Here is a 13,701-nt window from a genome sequence, read left to right as displayed (position 1 = left end):
GTTTCTCTCATAGCAAGGCTAAATATAGATGCGTATATACACGCAGTTGCATCATAGAATTTTTTTTCGCACTATTAAATTTATTAATATTATTGCTATAATATTATATTAATTATATTATATTATACTACATCATATTATATTATAATTTATATTAATATTATAATTTATTAATATAATTTATAATTTATAATAATATTATATAATTTTATATAATTCTATATAACTTTATATAAAATTTATAATTTATTAATATAATATTTATTTTTTCGTTCGTTGTGACATTGAAAAAAAAGATTTTGGAAACGACAGTATCGCTATTTACATTTGCGGAATATATCAACTGTACATTTTACGTTATCATTATTTTTGAGTAAACGATTCTCTTGCTATATCAACCTAACCTAACCTAACCTAACCTAACAAAAATATTCTCAATTTGTGATGTCAAATCCGATAAATCGCGATTGAGTAGTATTACGTGTTTTTTACTCAAATATCGATCCTCTTCGCACAGTGTGTTTGTACGTGTATATTACTGATATCAAAACATCAATTTTTCCATGAAAGAAAACACAAAGTTTATTCGTCACTCGATGTCGAATCACAATTACAATTCACTTGCGAGTCTAGAAATTTTCATTATCAATACAATGAAAATTTATCAAAATATAATATCATTATCAGTATAATGAAAATTTAGATTTTATCTATCGGAAAACATATTTAAAAATTAATCGTGATAAAGAGCATGCACATTACAATCTCTAACACAATCGGCATATAATACCCGTCGTTTAAGTAAAACCGGTTTCTCTCTCTCGAAGACGGAAGTGAGAATCGGAGGAGAGAAAAGTTCGCGGTCAAACATCACCGTGGCATCATTCTGGAGATTCGTCTTCCCTGAATTATTTGCTAAAGATCTTACCGCGTACGCGAATTGCGATTCTACTAACAAAACGCCGTCTATATACAAGTGATACAAAAGAAGCAGCAAAGATACACAATTCTGGCAGACAGCCTGCCTTTTTGGAGAGGAAGCTCGGCACAATAATAGGATGCATTTTCCATTTGTCCAATTCCCAACAGTAATTACATCGGGCCTTTCTATCGGCTTTGCCACCGTGTGTTACCTCCTCCTCTCATCTCTCCCTTCGTCCGTCCTCACCCTCCCCATCCCCATTAAAGCCTTGGCCGTCAAAGCAAAAATTGTTTACCCATTTCTTTCGAATGCGGATTTAAAGAAAAAAAAAACCTCCATTTTTTCGAGAAGTCGGACGTTTAATTATATTCGTGGGAATAATCGTTAAGTCTTTTTGTTAAAGCGATGACGACGACGCGAAGCGAGAAAACGGCGAGAAATGAAAATTTAATTAAGGTTAATACTATTTAACAAGCAACACAGAAGTGACACTTTCGTCGTTGCACGGCGCGTATCGATTTTAGGGGCACGCGCGCGTGGGGCTCGTCTTCCACCCTTCCCCTCCCCGCAAACGCGAAATGCTTTTATCGTCGGTCAAAACAATTTTCCCCACTTGATCCGATTTGAAAGCGGAGGGCAGGGGGTGGAGGGGGGGACTTGGAGCAATTCTTTACATACGGAAGAAATACTTTGGAAATGAATGAAGAAAAATATAACGAGAATCGGGACGAATTGTCACGATTACAAAGCACAGTCGCTCGGTCGACTGTAGAGTAATTTTGTAATTGTATGCAAATCCGGGAAGCTTCAAATTATTCAATCCAGCTGCACGCTGAAGTCTCGCCGGGCTTCGTTTCCATAATTATATTAACAAGATAGACAAAGCTGTTCTAAACAATTTATTCAATCATTTCCGTAGCGAATGATTGAAGAATCTCGCAAGTATATGCAAGTATATTATAAATATTCAGGAAAGATGATATATTCGTGTCGATCGTGACGAAATTCGTGAAAGCGATTGTTTGAAGCGATATAAAAAATTATCACGCGGATAGCATTATTTACAGAATGTGCTTTCAACTATTAAAACAAATTATTTTTCTCGGATTGCAACGAATACGCTGTGTAATAATATTCTAGAATATTATACATTTATTTTATATTTTATTTTTCTCGAGCAGTTTTTTGTACTTTTTTTATCTGTATTATTCTTGGAATAATAATCTGTGTTATTCTTAGGATAATAAATTGTTGCGCTTTTTCTATAGTAGAAATATATCTTTTAGGGACTAATGGATGCTAGAGACTAGACTATAGTCTCTTGAGCATTTATTTGTCTGAGTTTATTGCACGTTTAAATAGAACGGCAAAAGCTTTTTCATATCACTATTATGATACTGTATTCTTGTTTAAAAATTTTCGAAAAACCTTGGTTTTATCGTCTTATTAAAAAAATACAGGTATACACAAGACATGTGACATTTCATACAAAATAAATATATATTTGATATTGATTTTTCTTTTTTTAATAATGTTTGTATTGTAAAATAAATAAATAATATGACATTTTCAGAGAAAGAGAGCGAGAGAGAGAGAAAACTGACCATATTCGCGATAAAATTGAATCGATGCAAAAATAATAGAAAAAAAATGTTCTTTATAAATTGTGCGTGAACAAACAGAAATTTCCGGCACTCGAACAATGACGTTCGATGAACGCGGGGTTAATCTGTTTCCCTGGAAAGCCACTCGTCACATTCTCACTCCACCAATTAAATATCACACAGCCGTTTGTGAAAATGGAATCAGATAATGGTACAATGTCGCGAGATCGATACCGCACAATCGGGACACAACGCGATATTCTCCGCGACCGGTTTTCATAACTAATCCCTTCATAACAGAAAATAACAGTTTTGACATGGCCGTCGATCTTGAATCAGTTCTAAAAATATGTATTATTTAAACATGCTGTTCGCTCGGAAATTCTTTTCGATCCATATGTTCTCATTAAAAAAAAAAATGCCTAAACAGAAAGCTAGAAATTTACTGCTAATTACTGTTTATATTTAGAAACTTCATTCTTTCACGATTACCTGTCAGATCGCGTGGGAACCTGCCGATAAAGAAAAGGATGACGAATAAAAGGGGAAAAAGAGAAACCGAGGACAAAAGCAGAGTCCGATAAGGCAACGATGTATTATGTCTTTTAAATAGCATATATTAAATTTGGTCATTAAATATGAATCATGTTTTTTTCTAGAAATAAAAGACTTTTAATCAGCATGATGATAAAAATATTTTCGAAAAATTTCAACAATTTAGAAATCTCTTAGAAGCTAAGCTAATTAACTTCACTTTTTGTAAATTTTTTTTCTAATTTAATATCAAAGTAGTAATTATATGTATAATTCTGATATTAAAATTAAAAATTTTATAAAAAGTGGAGTTGATTAGTTATTTGACCTCTGAGACCTCTTTTTATATTTGTTTGTGTGTGTTTATATCAGACTGAAATATTTTAAGAAAAACATGTCGCAAGAAAATATCTCAAATTAACTCGGTAGAAAATATAAATATTCAACTTCCATTTATACTCGTTTTTTTCTAACTTTCGAGATATTGAAATAATTATCAAAATTTATATAAAAAAAATTGTAACGCATCATATCGAAGAAAAGACCTTTGTTATTTATACTTCCTGACAATTATTTAAAAAATTCATAACTTTCAAATTTATGTGAATAAAAATGAGATATTATCATGTATCATAACATCTTAAATTAAAAAGGCATATGTAAATGCATGGACGCTCTTGTATAGAAAAATACATTGTCGCGAGGAAGAATCTCTATTACAAGACTTCATTCATATCGCACTTAGCAAAATGGCGAAATCACAGCTCGAGCAATGACGCAACACGACTGTTCCTAAACTTCTCACGGTTTTGTCGATTTCTCCTGAATTCTCGACGTGTGTGAAACGTATCGATTAATCCTCACAACATGAGGGAGTTGCACAGCGAGGTACACACAGGTTCCGTGTTTAGTACCTTAGTGCGAAACGCTTGATTTTACATTTTAGAGGCAATTGCGCAAGCGCATTTCTTCGCGACAGAGTGCAAAAATTTCGCAATAGCATCATTGATCAGACGTATTTATTTCCTTGCCATTCATTGATCTTATAACTTTGAAACAATAGAAGATAATAAGAGAAATCAAATACATATAATATTAAAATGTATATAAATAGTAATTATAAGAATATTAACAATATTAATTCTGAATGTATTACTATTAGTATATTAATATTAATTAATATTAATATTAATATTAATCATTATTAATTATTAATTAGTATTAGTGTTAATATTTGTATATAAATATACGTATATTAATATTAATATATAAATATATTAATTAGTATTAGTATTAATATAAACATATATTATTATTATTAATTAATTATTAATATTTCAGTATACTGTACGTTAAATTCTAGTATTTATTTCAAGTTCGCTGTAGCTTATACTTAATATTTCGTTATGCCTCTAAAGCACATAATCGTACAATTCATCGAGTGAAGTGTCCCGTATGTATATACATACGCTCTAAAGATTCGTCAACGAATTTCGTGAGAAAGCGCGACGAGAGAATGTTGCCGAGACTCATTAAGGCCGTTTTAGAGCGGGTGACGATACCGAAACGAGAGAGAGCAGCTCGATAAGAGCGTACGTGTCAAGGCTGAATAAACATTAATTCAACTGTACAATGCGCTGCCCGATATAACAAAAGAAAAAAAGAAAAGAAAAAACAAATCGCGATTTGTCGCCGTTTTAAACAGATAAACAGATGATTTAGTTCAATTCTGCAAATAATGGGAACCATCGATTGATTCCGGTACCAAGCATATGTATGTAGACGTACGAGAAAGGGAACAAAGTATTACATGGCTCGGATCAATATAGCAATGTACATACATGTTTTATGGATACAACTATAAAAGTGCAGCACCTTTTGACATTATTCATTTCTCTTTTTGCTGAATATAAAAAGCAGCATATAAAATTCTTTAAAATATATACACGTGCGTTTCTCTCAATAAAATATAATATAAATCTATATATAAATAATATATAAATATAAATATATAAATAAATAATATAATAAAATAAAAAATATAAATATAAATAAATATATAAATAAATAAATATATATAAATAATAAAATAAAAAATATAAATATAAATAAATATATAAATTATATATATATATATATATATGTATGTATATATGTATATTCTTGAAAAATATAATAATAATCTAATTCGCAGTCACTATATACTTTTTATACTAGGCAATTTAAATGTTTATCGAATAACCTCGCATAATGATTTATAATGTATAAATTTTTTATATAGTTTTAAATTATATATTCATAAAAGAATTATAATTTATAACTCTCTCCATACAATTTATATTATACAAGACATTATATACGAGACTATTCAATACGCATTTAAATCGCTTAGTGCAAAAGATGAAGCAACTAGAACTGAATTAGATCTTATATACATTATTTATCGGTGATAATGTAAACTTTCAAAGATAACGGATGCACAGTTATAATTCATGTAGATAAAGAAGAATCAAGTCGACACAGGCGCTCGCTCACGTTTCCTTTTTACATTTACACATCGTAGCTTTCATTTTTCAACTTTTTCGTTTCAGCCGATTGAAACGAGCAATGTAATCGCACGGACGTATGTATACATACATACATATACGCGTATAGACGGTACAGTCCGATCAGCAAATAAGATACGTATAATTTGTTATTGATCGCAATAAGGAATATCATAAATAAAGAATATCGCGTTCGTCCATAATCAAGAATGAATAAAGCATATATGTAAATGCCACAGTTAAAAAGCACAAGAATATAAATATGATAAAAAATTATCAATATATATTTCTCGATATCGATTTAAAAAAAACATATATATATATGCAATTTAGTTTCGTTTTAAATTTTAATTTGAAACCTTTATAAAATTGTTATAAAACCCTTATAATTATATTAAAATCTTACTAAAGAATTTGTTTGCGAGAGGTCATAATAGTTAAAAATGTTAAGATTCTTAAATTAAATGTGGAATAAAATTTAATAAATCTAACAAAGTAAAAAAATATATGGATGTTTTAACTTAATAAAATGAATATTACGCTTTTTGATAAATAAGATCTTTTATATATGAAACTTATATAAGCACTCTAATGCAGGCATGCGGCAAACGAATCGGAAAAAGAAGGTAGAACGGTAAGTAATATGGAGTGGAACATAAAAAGATTTAACGAGAAATGTAAAAGGAATTATATTACGATTATAACCATAGAATATTAATGTACGGCTGAAATGGAAAAGATTTCCTAATCTACATTTTCATCTCGGTGAGCGAGGACTATCGACCGCGGCGAGATAATTAATAATTAAATTTCCTATTAATTGTTTTATAAAAACAAAAGGAAACAATCAGGCGCAATATTAACGACGAAATATTATTTATTATTTAAAAAGCCGAGACCGCATTATATACCGGGTCCCATTTTAAAGGACCTACTCAAATATCTCAGAAACACTGCGTTAAATCAAAAAATGTTTCCTAGAAAAGTTGTAGGGTTTCGAGGGGGACGTAACATAGTAATATTCATATGACCTTGGGCGGCGTCTCCAAGGTCAAGTAAAGGTGAGAATAAATTTTTAAAATGGAAACCCATATTGTTTATTATAACATCTTTTTCTACTAATTAATTTGAACAACTTTTATCTGAAGCATTTTTTTATTTTCTTCAAAATTCATTCTCATCTTCACTTAAGGTTAACCTTCACTAACCTAGGAGACGCCGCCCAAGGTCAAATGAATATTACTATGTTATGTCCCCCTCGAAACCCTACAACTTTTGTAGGAAACATTTTTCGATTTAACGCAGTGTTTCTGACAATGAGATATTTGAGTGGGTCCTTTAAAATGGGCCACCTGGTATATATATATATATATAATTCAATGACGCGACGATATTATTGAGGCACCGGATAGAATCGATAGAGAGAGAGATACGAAATACGCAAGAAATAATAAAAATAATAATTCTCTAATAACAGCGCGGCGAACTTTAAATAGCAATGACGCGACCGTAATTGCAAGGACACACGATCGGCAAGTTAACTAATGACTCAAAGTGGAAAAGCATTCGGTACCTTTATCTTCGTAATGACAAAATTTCTATGACGACACGCGCGGTCGAAGTCGAAGATTAAACTTTTAGCGGATGATGCTCGTCGCGTATGCATATATATGAGATTATTCATCCTGTACTGTAATAATGTATCGCAGCAAAATTCACAAACATCGTTCTTATGTTTTGCGACCGTAATCACGATATAACTATATACTCGCAATTGCTGACCTCGCGCGCGCTACATCCGCGAAACTAAATAAACAGGGAAATATTTCAATGTGCGAGTGATCGATAAAAAAAAAGAAAAAGATACGATATAATGTATGATAACGCGCTTATTGGAGAACACTCGCTACATAAATATTTTTGCACTAATACAATATCAAATGCAAAGTATACATGTGTGTGTATGCATTGACGTGTTTGTTAATGTTTAAACAGTATTTCAATGTAATTATAATATCTGATATTTAATTTAAATTACATCCTTTAATAACACATTTGTAATGTCAAAAAATTATTCAATTATTTAATTGTTCGAATTTGTCAAATAATTAATTATTATTCGTAATTATTCTTCATATTTAAAATGTTTAATTAGTCGAATTAATATTCGGTGCGGTTATTAATATTAAACTCATGAGAATAAATTTTTTATTAATTAACTAAATTAAATTAAGAAATAGATTGCAATCTTCTCTTATTTATTTCGCGAAAAATGGTATAATATATAAAATCGCGTTTCAGGTTGAATTGATTTCATAACTTTCTTGCTTCAGAATCGCGGTCAGGCAGATTTTCTAGCGTGACTGTATCCCCACCCGACTAATTTTACCGATTAGAATTTTAACATGATGTACAGTTCGCCGCAGAATTTCCGAATGTACAGTGGCATCCTCGACTCAGCAATTTTCCCTCACTGTGCGCAATGCACAATATCTATTTAATCGCATATATATTCATTAAATCAATTACATTCGATTCCAATGACAAACAATCGCGAAAACAATGTGCAGGAAAATTTTAATTTTAATACGGCGATTTCTTATATGGACGCGATGATAATAAGGTGAGAAGCGCGATAATAAAATTCAAAATATTCCGCGGATGGATAAGTAGATTTTTTTTTCACGCGTAATTTGCACGAGTTCAGACGACATTTTATAAATTCTTTGATCACTCCCAATGAATCATTCCGCTCTCGGCATTGTATGTCTTGTCTCAGTGTTTTATCACGACTAAATAAAAGATTCTTATCGCGCTCGCTCCCTCCTTTCTCTCTCACCCTTTTATTTCGATGATACTCTAGCGTGCGCTCGAACACGAAAGTTTAGAAGAAATCTGAGCTTATACCGATTAAATAGCTTAAAGGGGGGACACGGGGGACAACCTTGAAGCGACAATTTAATGGAGAAGTATACGAGACACACGGTTTACTCAAAATTCTAAAAGTTTATACCTGCTAAAATTACAAACGTAATGCGCCAAATTGTAATTATATGTCATGCAACGACAAAATACAACGCAATAAACGATCCTTAATCTCCGATTAATTAACCAATGTTGAATCATTTCGCGCGCTCTCTCTCTCTTTCTCTTTTTCTCTCTTTCTTTATCTTCCTCTCTCTCTCTGTTCTTCATTCTCTTATAATGCAATTCAGGCTGTGAGCTCTAGGAAGCTTCAAAAGTAAATTTCATTAAAGCAGCAGTGGGTACTTCCGTTTAATGTCGTTAGCTAAGAGAAATGAGAAATAAAAGAGCTCGAAAAAGACGACGAGACGGGTCAAATCAACGTCGAGGATTTAGAGATTAACGGCGTTAATATTTACAGACATTGACGCTGTAGTATGATGAAAAGGCTGGAGATAAGCGAGGAAAGACTAGAGAGGGTAGGATAGAGAGAAAGAGAAAGAGAGGCGGGCCGATTCTATAGATGGATAATGGGTGGCACAAAAAGATCAATAAATGTATGCACGTCCGCGCGAGTTATAAATTCGAATAAATACGCCGGTGAAACTTTTTCCATCAACACGATTAATTTTGTTTTTATTCCATTTGCGCTCTCTCTCTCTCTCTCTCTCTCTCTCTCTCTCTCTCTCTCTCTCTCTCTCTCTCTCTCTCTCTCTCTCTCTCTCTCTCTCTCTCTCTTCTTTATTACTTTTCGTATTTCAATCAAAAAGTCGTAGCTCCATAATAATATATATATCCAGCGTAGTTTAATGTAATAAAGTCAAGTAAGATTCAATTTGAAATGCACGCGGATAAATTAAATTCAAACAAACCGGTTTTGTGTGTGTGATCGGTTTAATTTTCTAACTGGGATTTTATAATTTTATTTTTACACGCACATTGAATTAATAAAATAGGTGCATATATAGATGCATTTTTCGTGCGCGATCATATTTCGGGAAAAATAGATTTTCCGCGACGAAAGAGCACAGTGTTTTTACACACTGTTTCCCATTATATGTATAAATAATGCATTTGTCGAGGGCGGGACACCTGTCCCATTTTTTTTCAGTCGACTGAATTTGATCCGTCCTGTATATAACTCATGCACGCACACTGTCACATCACGCGCACGCACGATCCTGATGATTTCACACAGAGATACAGGCGTGTAAACACGTCGGATATGCGACTCCACGTAATAGGCTATGTATGCACGCACGATTACTGGATAAATTAATATAAAAAAGAATACTTAGAAAATAGCGAGATAAAAAGAACTCGTCTACGTGCTCCGCCTTCGCACGTACGTTTGTAATATACAAGAATAGTTTCCGTATGCAAATAAATATATATATATATACATACTCCAATCGCGTATATGCAAAAAAAACTTACGTATACATATATGTATGTGTGTATAATGTATCGTGATTACAAATTTAATTTAATTTAATCGGAATTCTCGCAATTTTTTTAATAAAAACACGAGAGCGTCACTAGATAAAATATTGCGCAACGAATACAATATCTAATTATATATAACAATATATATTATATATCATAATTTTAATTAGCGAAGACTTTATTATATATGGTAAAAAAAAAAGAAACAATTATGACTAAACGTAAACGTTGCATTTGCATTATTTGAATAATGCTGATGTCGAAATAGAGAGATAATGAAACTTTGTATATTTTGTCATGATACGCGATATGCAGGACATATAGGAGAGAGAAAGGCTAATATATATAAAAATTTAAAAATGAAAAAAAAATTATCGAAGAATCGCATGTTATAACATGCCAGCGAATGTAAAAAGTCATGCTTTTTTCGCACGATTAGCATAACAAATATTAAACGTCGCATTTTAATGTCTCCGTTTACTATGCTATGAAATGCGATATTTGAGCGTCAATGTTGTGATATCGCTTCACGTGGAGAGCTTGGTATTTGATACAATTTCAAAAACAAAATCCACGTCGCGCGATTAAAGTAGCGTTAAGTAACCTTGCGCGTAAATAAAACACACTCTCGGCGAACTTTATTACTCTCTCCGAGAGAGAATTGCCGCGTCATTGCGCGGATTTTAAAATGTTTTCTATCGTGGAGAGTCTATATATATGTATACATATGAACCGATTGTGTACTGCGCGCGGATATATATTTCTCGTCGCCGATCGTCCGGAAAATCGTCGATTTTTATCGCGACGTAATACGCCAATGTCGCATTTCGCGAAGTCGGAACGCATAATAATATATCCAAAATTTAATGTCTTTTATATATCGCGGCTCTCTATATTCACTAAAATAAATTAAAATATTCCGAATTATTATTACATTTTTACCGCGCGACAAAAAGAAAAATAAGAGAAAAATACAAATTTATTTTCCACGTATTATTTTATACGTTTTGCTTACGGAGCGATGCAGCTCGCAAATATACGTGACATTATAAATGCAGCTGCGTGACCTTCCTCGCGACATTTTATTTCATCTCGCAATCCTTTCGCGAGTTAAACGTAAAAATAATTAAAGAGAAGTCTGGGAGAGAGAGATAGAGAGAAAGAAAACACGCGCGAATAAAATCCTATTCTGTGTATACGCTCTTACTCGATTTTCTCGAAAAGTTTGTTCGCACAGTACGGAGAGAATCCGCGCAAATTAGACGCGCCGATATAAATCACTACCATTGTTTTCGACGCGCGAATTTTATTTCCGCGCACGGATTCGCGTTTGTACCTCCGATCGTGCAAAAGCGAGCGAAAGCAAGGACGACTTGAATCGCAGCGATCGTCTTCCACCTTGGAATTTGATTTCGTCGTAGAATTTGCTCGCGAGAGAGACGGTTTTAGGCCCCGACACTGTTCCATTGTTCGCGCGCGCGAGTATAACTCACATAACAGCGATAAATATAAAAACAATAAAAAAAAAAAAAAAAGAAAACACAGGCAATATCTGTTTTGCATAATAAATGAGATGCATTTATCTCGACATCGCGAATTGCATAATATTTCACGTTATAAGGCAATTTAATTTTTTATTTAAAAATTTATTTTCCATTTTCTTCTTCCTCTCATTTTTCAGTTTTCAAAAATATATAAAATTTTTAACTCATCTCACTCCATACACACATTTTCAAAATAAATAAGATATAAGACCAAATTAAAAAGATACTGAATCATAGATGTAATAATTATTCGTGATTCAGCGTTTATCGATTTAATTCTGTGAAACGTATACTTTCAATTCGCTAGAACGCGAGCAGTGGGTGGGAAACGGAGAGGGGAGAGGGGAGGGGGACGAAAAGAGTTGAAGCGAAGCATCATGCACAGAGGGAACGTGCCGAAAAAAAACTGCATTTTCCCCCTCTCCGAGAAAATTTGTCACGCACGCGCGCGATATATTTATATATACATATATTGTCAATGACTCTGCGTCTATTGCAAATAAATATAGCATTACCGATATGTATATTCCGGTGTGGAAAATATCCGGTGTAAATAAATAGCGTGTACGTACTCTCTCTCGGCGAACGTATCAAAAAAAAGAAAAAAAGAAAAAAAAGAAAAACGAATGTCGCAATAACAATAACACTTTCATCACAATCAACTTTCTTCGCGGACTGTACATGCCTTTTTCGACAAAGCACTGCGAAAACATTTTTTTTCTCTCTCTCTCTCTCTCTCTCTCTCTCTCTCTCTCTCGCTCTTTTCTTTCCATCCTCGACTCTACACGTCATGTAGGATGGCCACGATTTTATTCGCGAGGTGATCTTAAAAAGCTTCGAAATTGGATTCGCATACAGGGTTGCACAAAACATATATAACGATATCCGCTTGTAATAACAACGTAACCGTTTATCGATTCAATTCTTGGACACGTGACGGATAATGTCGCTTTTCTCTATCGTCTTTTCCACCTCCCCCCGCCCCCCTCATCCTCCCTCTCATTCTTATGTTTGCGCAGCATTTGTCACAAACGAGCTCTGAAATACAGCATTCCAAAAAAAAAACTGATTCACAATGAAAGAGATAAGGATCCGAAAACAATGCAATTTCACATTAAATAGTCGTTAGGACAATGCGAGTCGAGTTGGCTGCGTTAAATCGGGTTAAGGCACATCTATAAATACCTCACTAACTGAGAGTGAGAGGGAAGGAGAGGGAGAATGGTATGGAGAAGTCGGAGCGAAAGGGACAGAGATATGAAGTATGGTAGAATAGGAGCGCGAGACAAACGGAGAAAGATACAGAGAGAAAGAGAGAGAAAGTATCAAGCCAATAGAGAGAGGGAGTAAAAGGCAGTATCGGCAAGAGACGCGCGAGTGCGAGATAAAGACGAAAATGAAACGGAGATGAACAGATAGACGATGATGGCTTAAAGAAAAGAGAGAGAAAAAGGAAGAGCGAGAGAGAAACTGTATAAGCCTATCTAATAGTATGGCACATTGAAGATATATACATTGATATTCGTTGCCAGATGTCTAACTACACGATAATCTTCCCACCATTCGCTTCCCCTTCCTCCCACTCGTCACCACGCTGTCACTTCTGTATTACAGTCGAGCGAATATTCGCCGAGGTAAATCTGACGGTTACACAGAAGGGGGAGGGATGTTGAAATGAGAAAAGGCAGGGGCAGAGGGGGGAGGGAAACAGAAACGCGCGGTGATTATTGAGAAAAAGAAGCACGAGAGAGAGAAAGAGAGAGGAGCGTTAAAGCGCGAAATTTGTTTATGGCGCGACGAAAGGAGATTGTTCAATTCACGCTTTTACTATATATATAAACCCGGCTTTTTAATTCGCGCGATTCTCACCTCTATCTTTTCCATTTCTTTGCCACACGAATGTCACTCACTATTCCCACAGTCATCTAGAATCCCTTGGCGCACACACACACTGACGTGCACACATAGCGCGCGGGTATGTATTATCACGAGCAGCTACTCGCGAGGACGCGGTGTGCGTGTATCGGAACGATATAGGTTTGACGCGCGCGGACCAGCGACTCACGGTGCGGCGCACGCCGCTGTCCCATCAAGACTACTTTGTATTTACTCTAATTATGTGACGTCACGGATACACTGCT

General features: G+C 33.9%; 1 protein-coding gene and 1 long non-coding RNA gene across 3 annotated transcripts in view; one reads left to right on the top strand and one right to left on the bottom strand.

The window, feature by feature from the left end:
- LOC145942219 (uncharacterized) overlaps positions 1 to 13,644 on the bottom strand; it is a 150,927-nt gene extending 137,283 nt beyond the window's left edge. For both annotated transcript variants that reach the window (XM_083048725.1, XM_083048734.1), the window contains exon 1: positions 13,430 to 13,644. In XM_083048725.1, coding sequence (XP_082904851.1) covers positions 13,430 to 13,444 — 15 coding nt within the window. In that variant the 5' untranslated portion in view covers positions 13,445 to 13,644. The remainder of the gene's footprint in view (positions 1 to 13,429) is intronic.
- Positions 1 to 13,701, top strand: part of LOC145942258 (uncharacterized) — a 128,890-nt gene that overhangs the window by 48,525 nt on the left and 66,664 nt on the right. The gene's annotated exons all lie outside the window — the stretch shown is intronic.

Source organism: Prenolepis imparis, unplaced genomic scaffold (genome assembly GCF_030444845.1).
Source record: "Prenolepis imparis isolate NDT839.2.m4 unplaced genomic scaffold, iyPreImpa1.0 SCAF_1, whole genome shotgun sequence".
NCBI lineage: Eukaryota > Metazoa > Arthropoda > Insecta > Hymenoptera > Formicidae > Prenolepis > Prenolepis imparis.
Note: the sequence above shows the minus strand (reverse complement) of the source record. Positions and strands in the feature narration are given on the sequence as shown.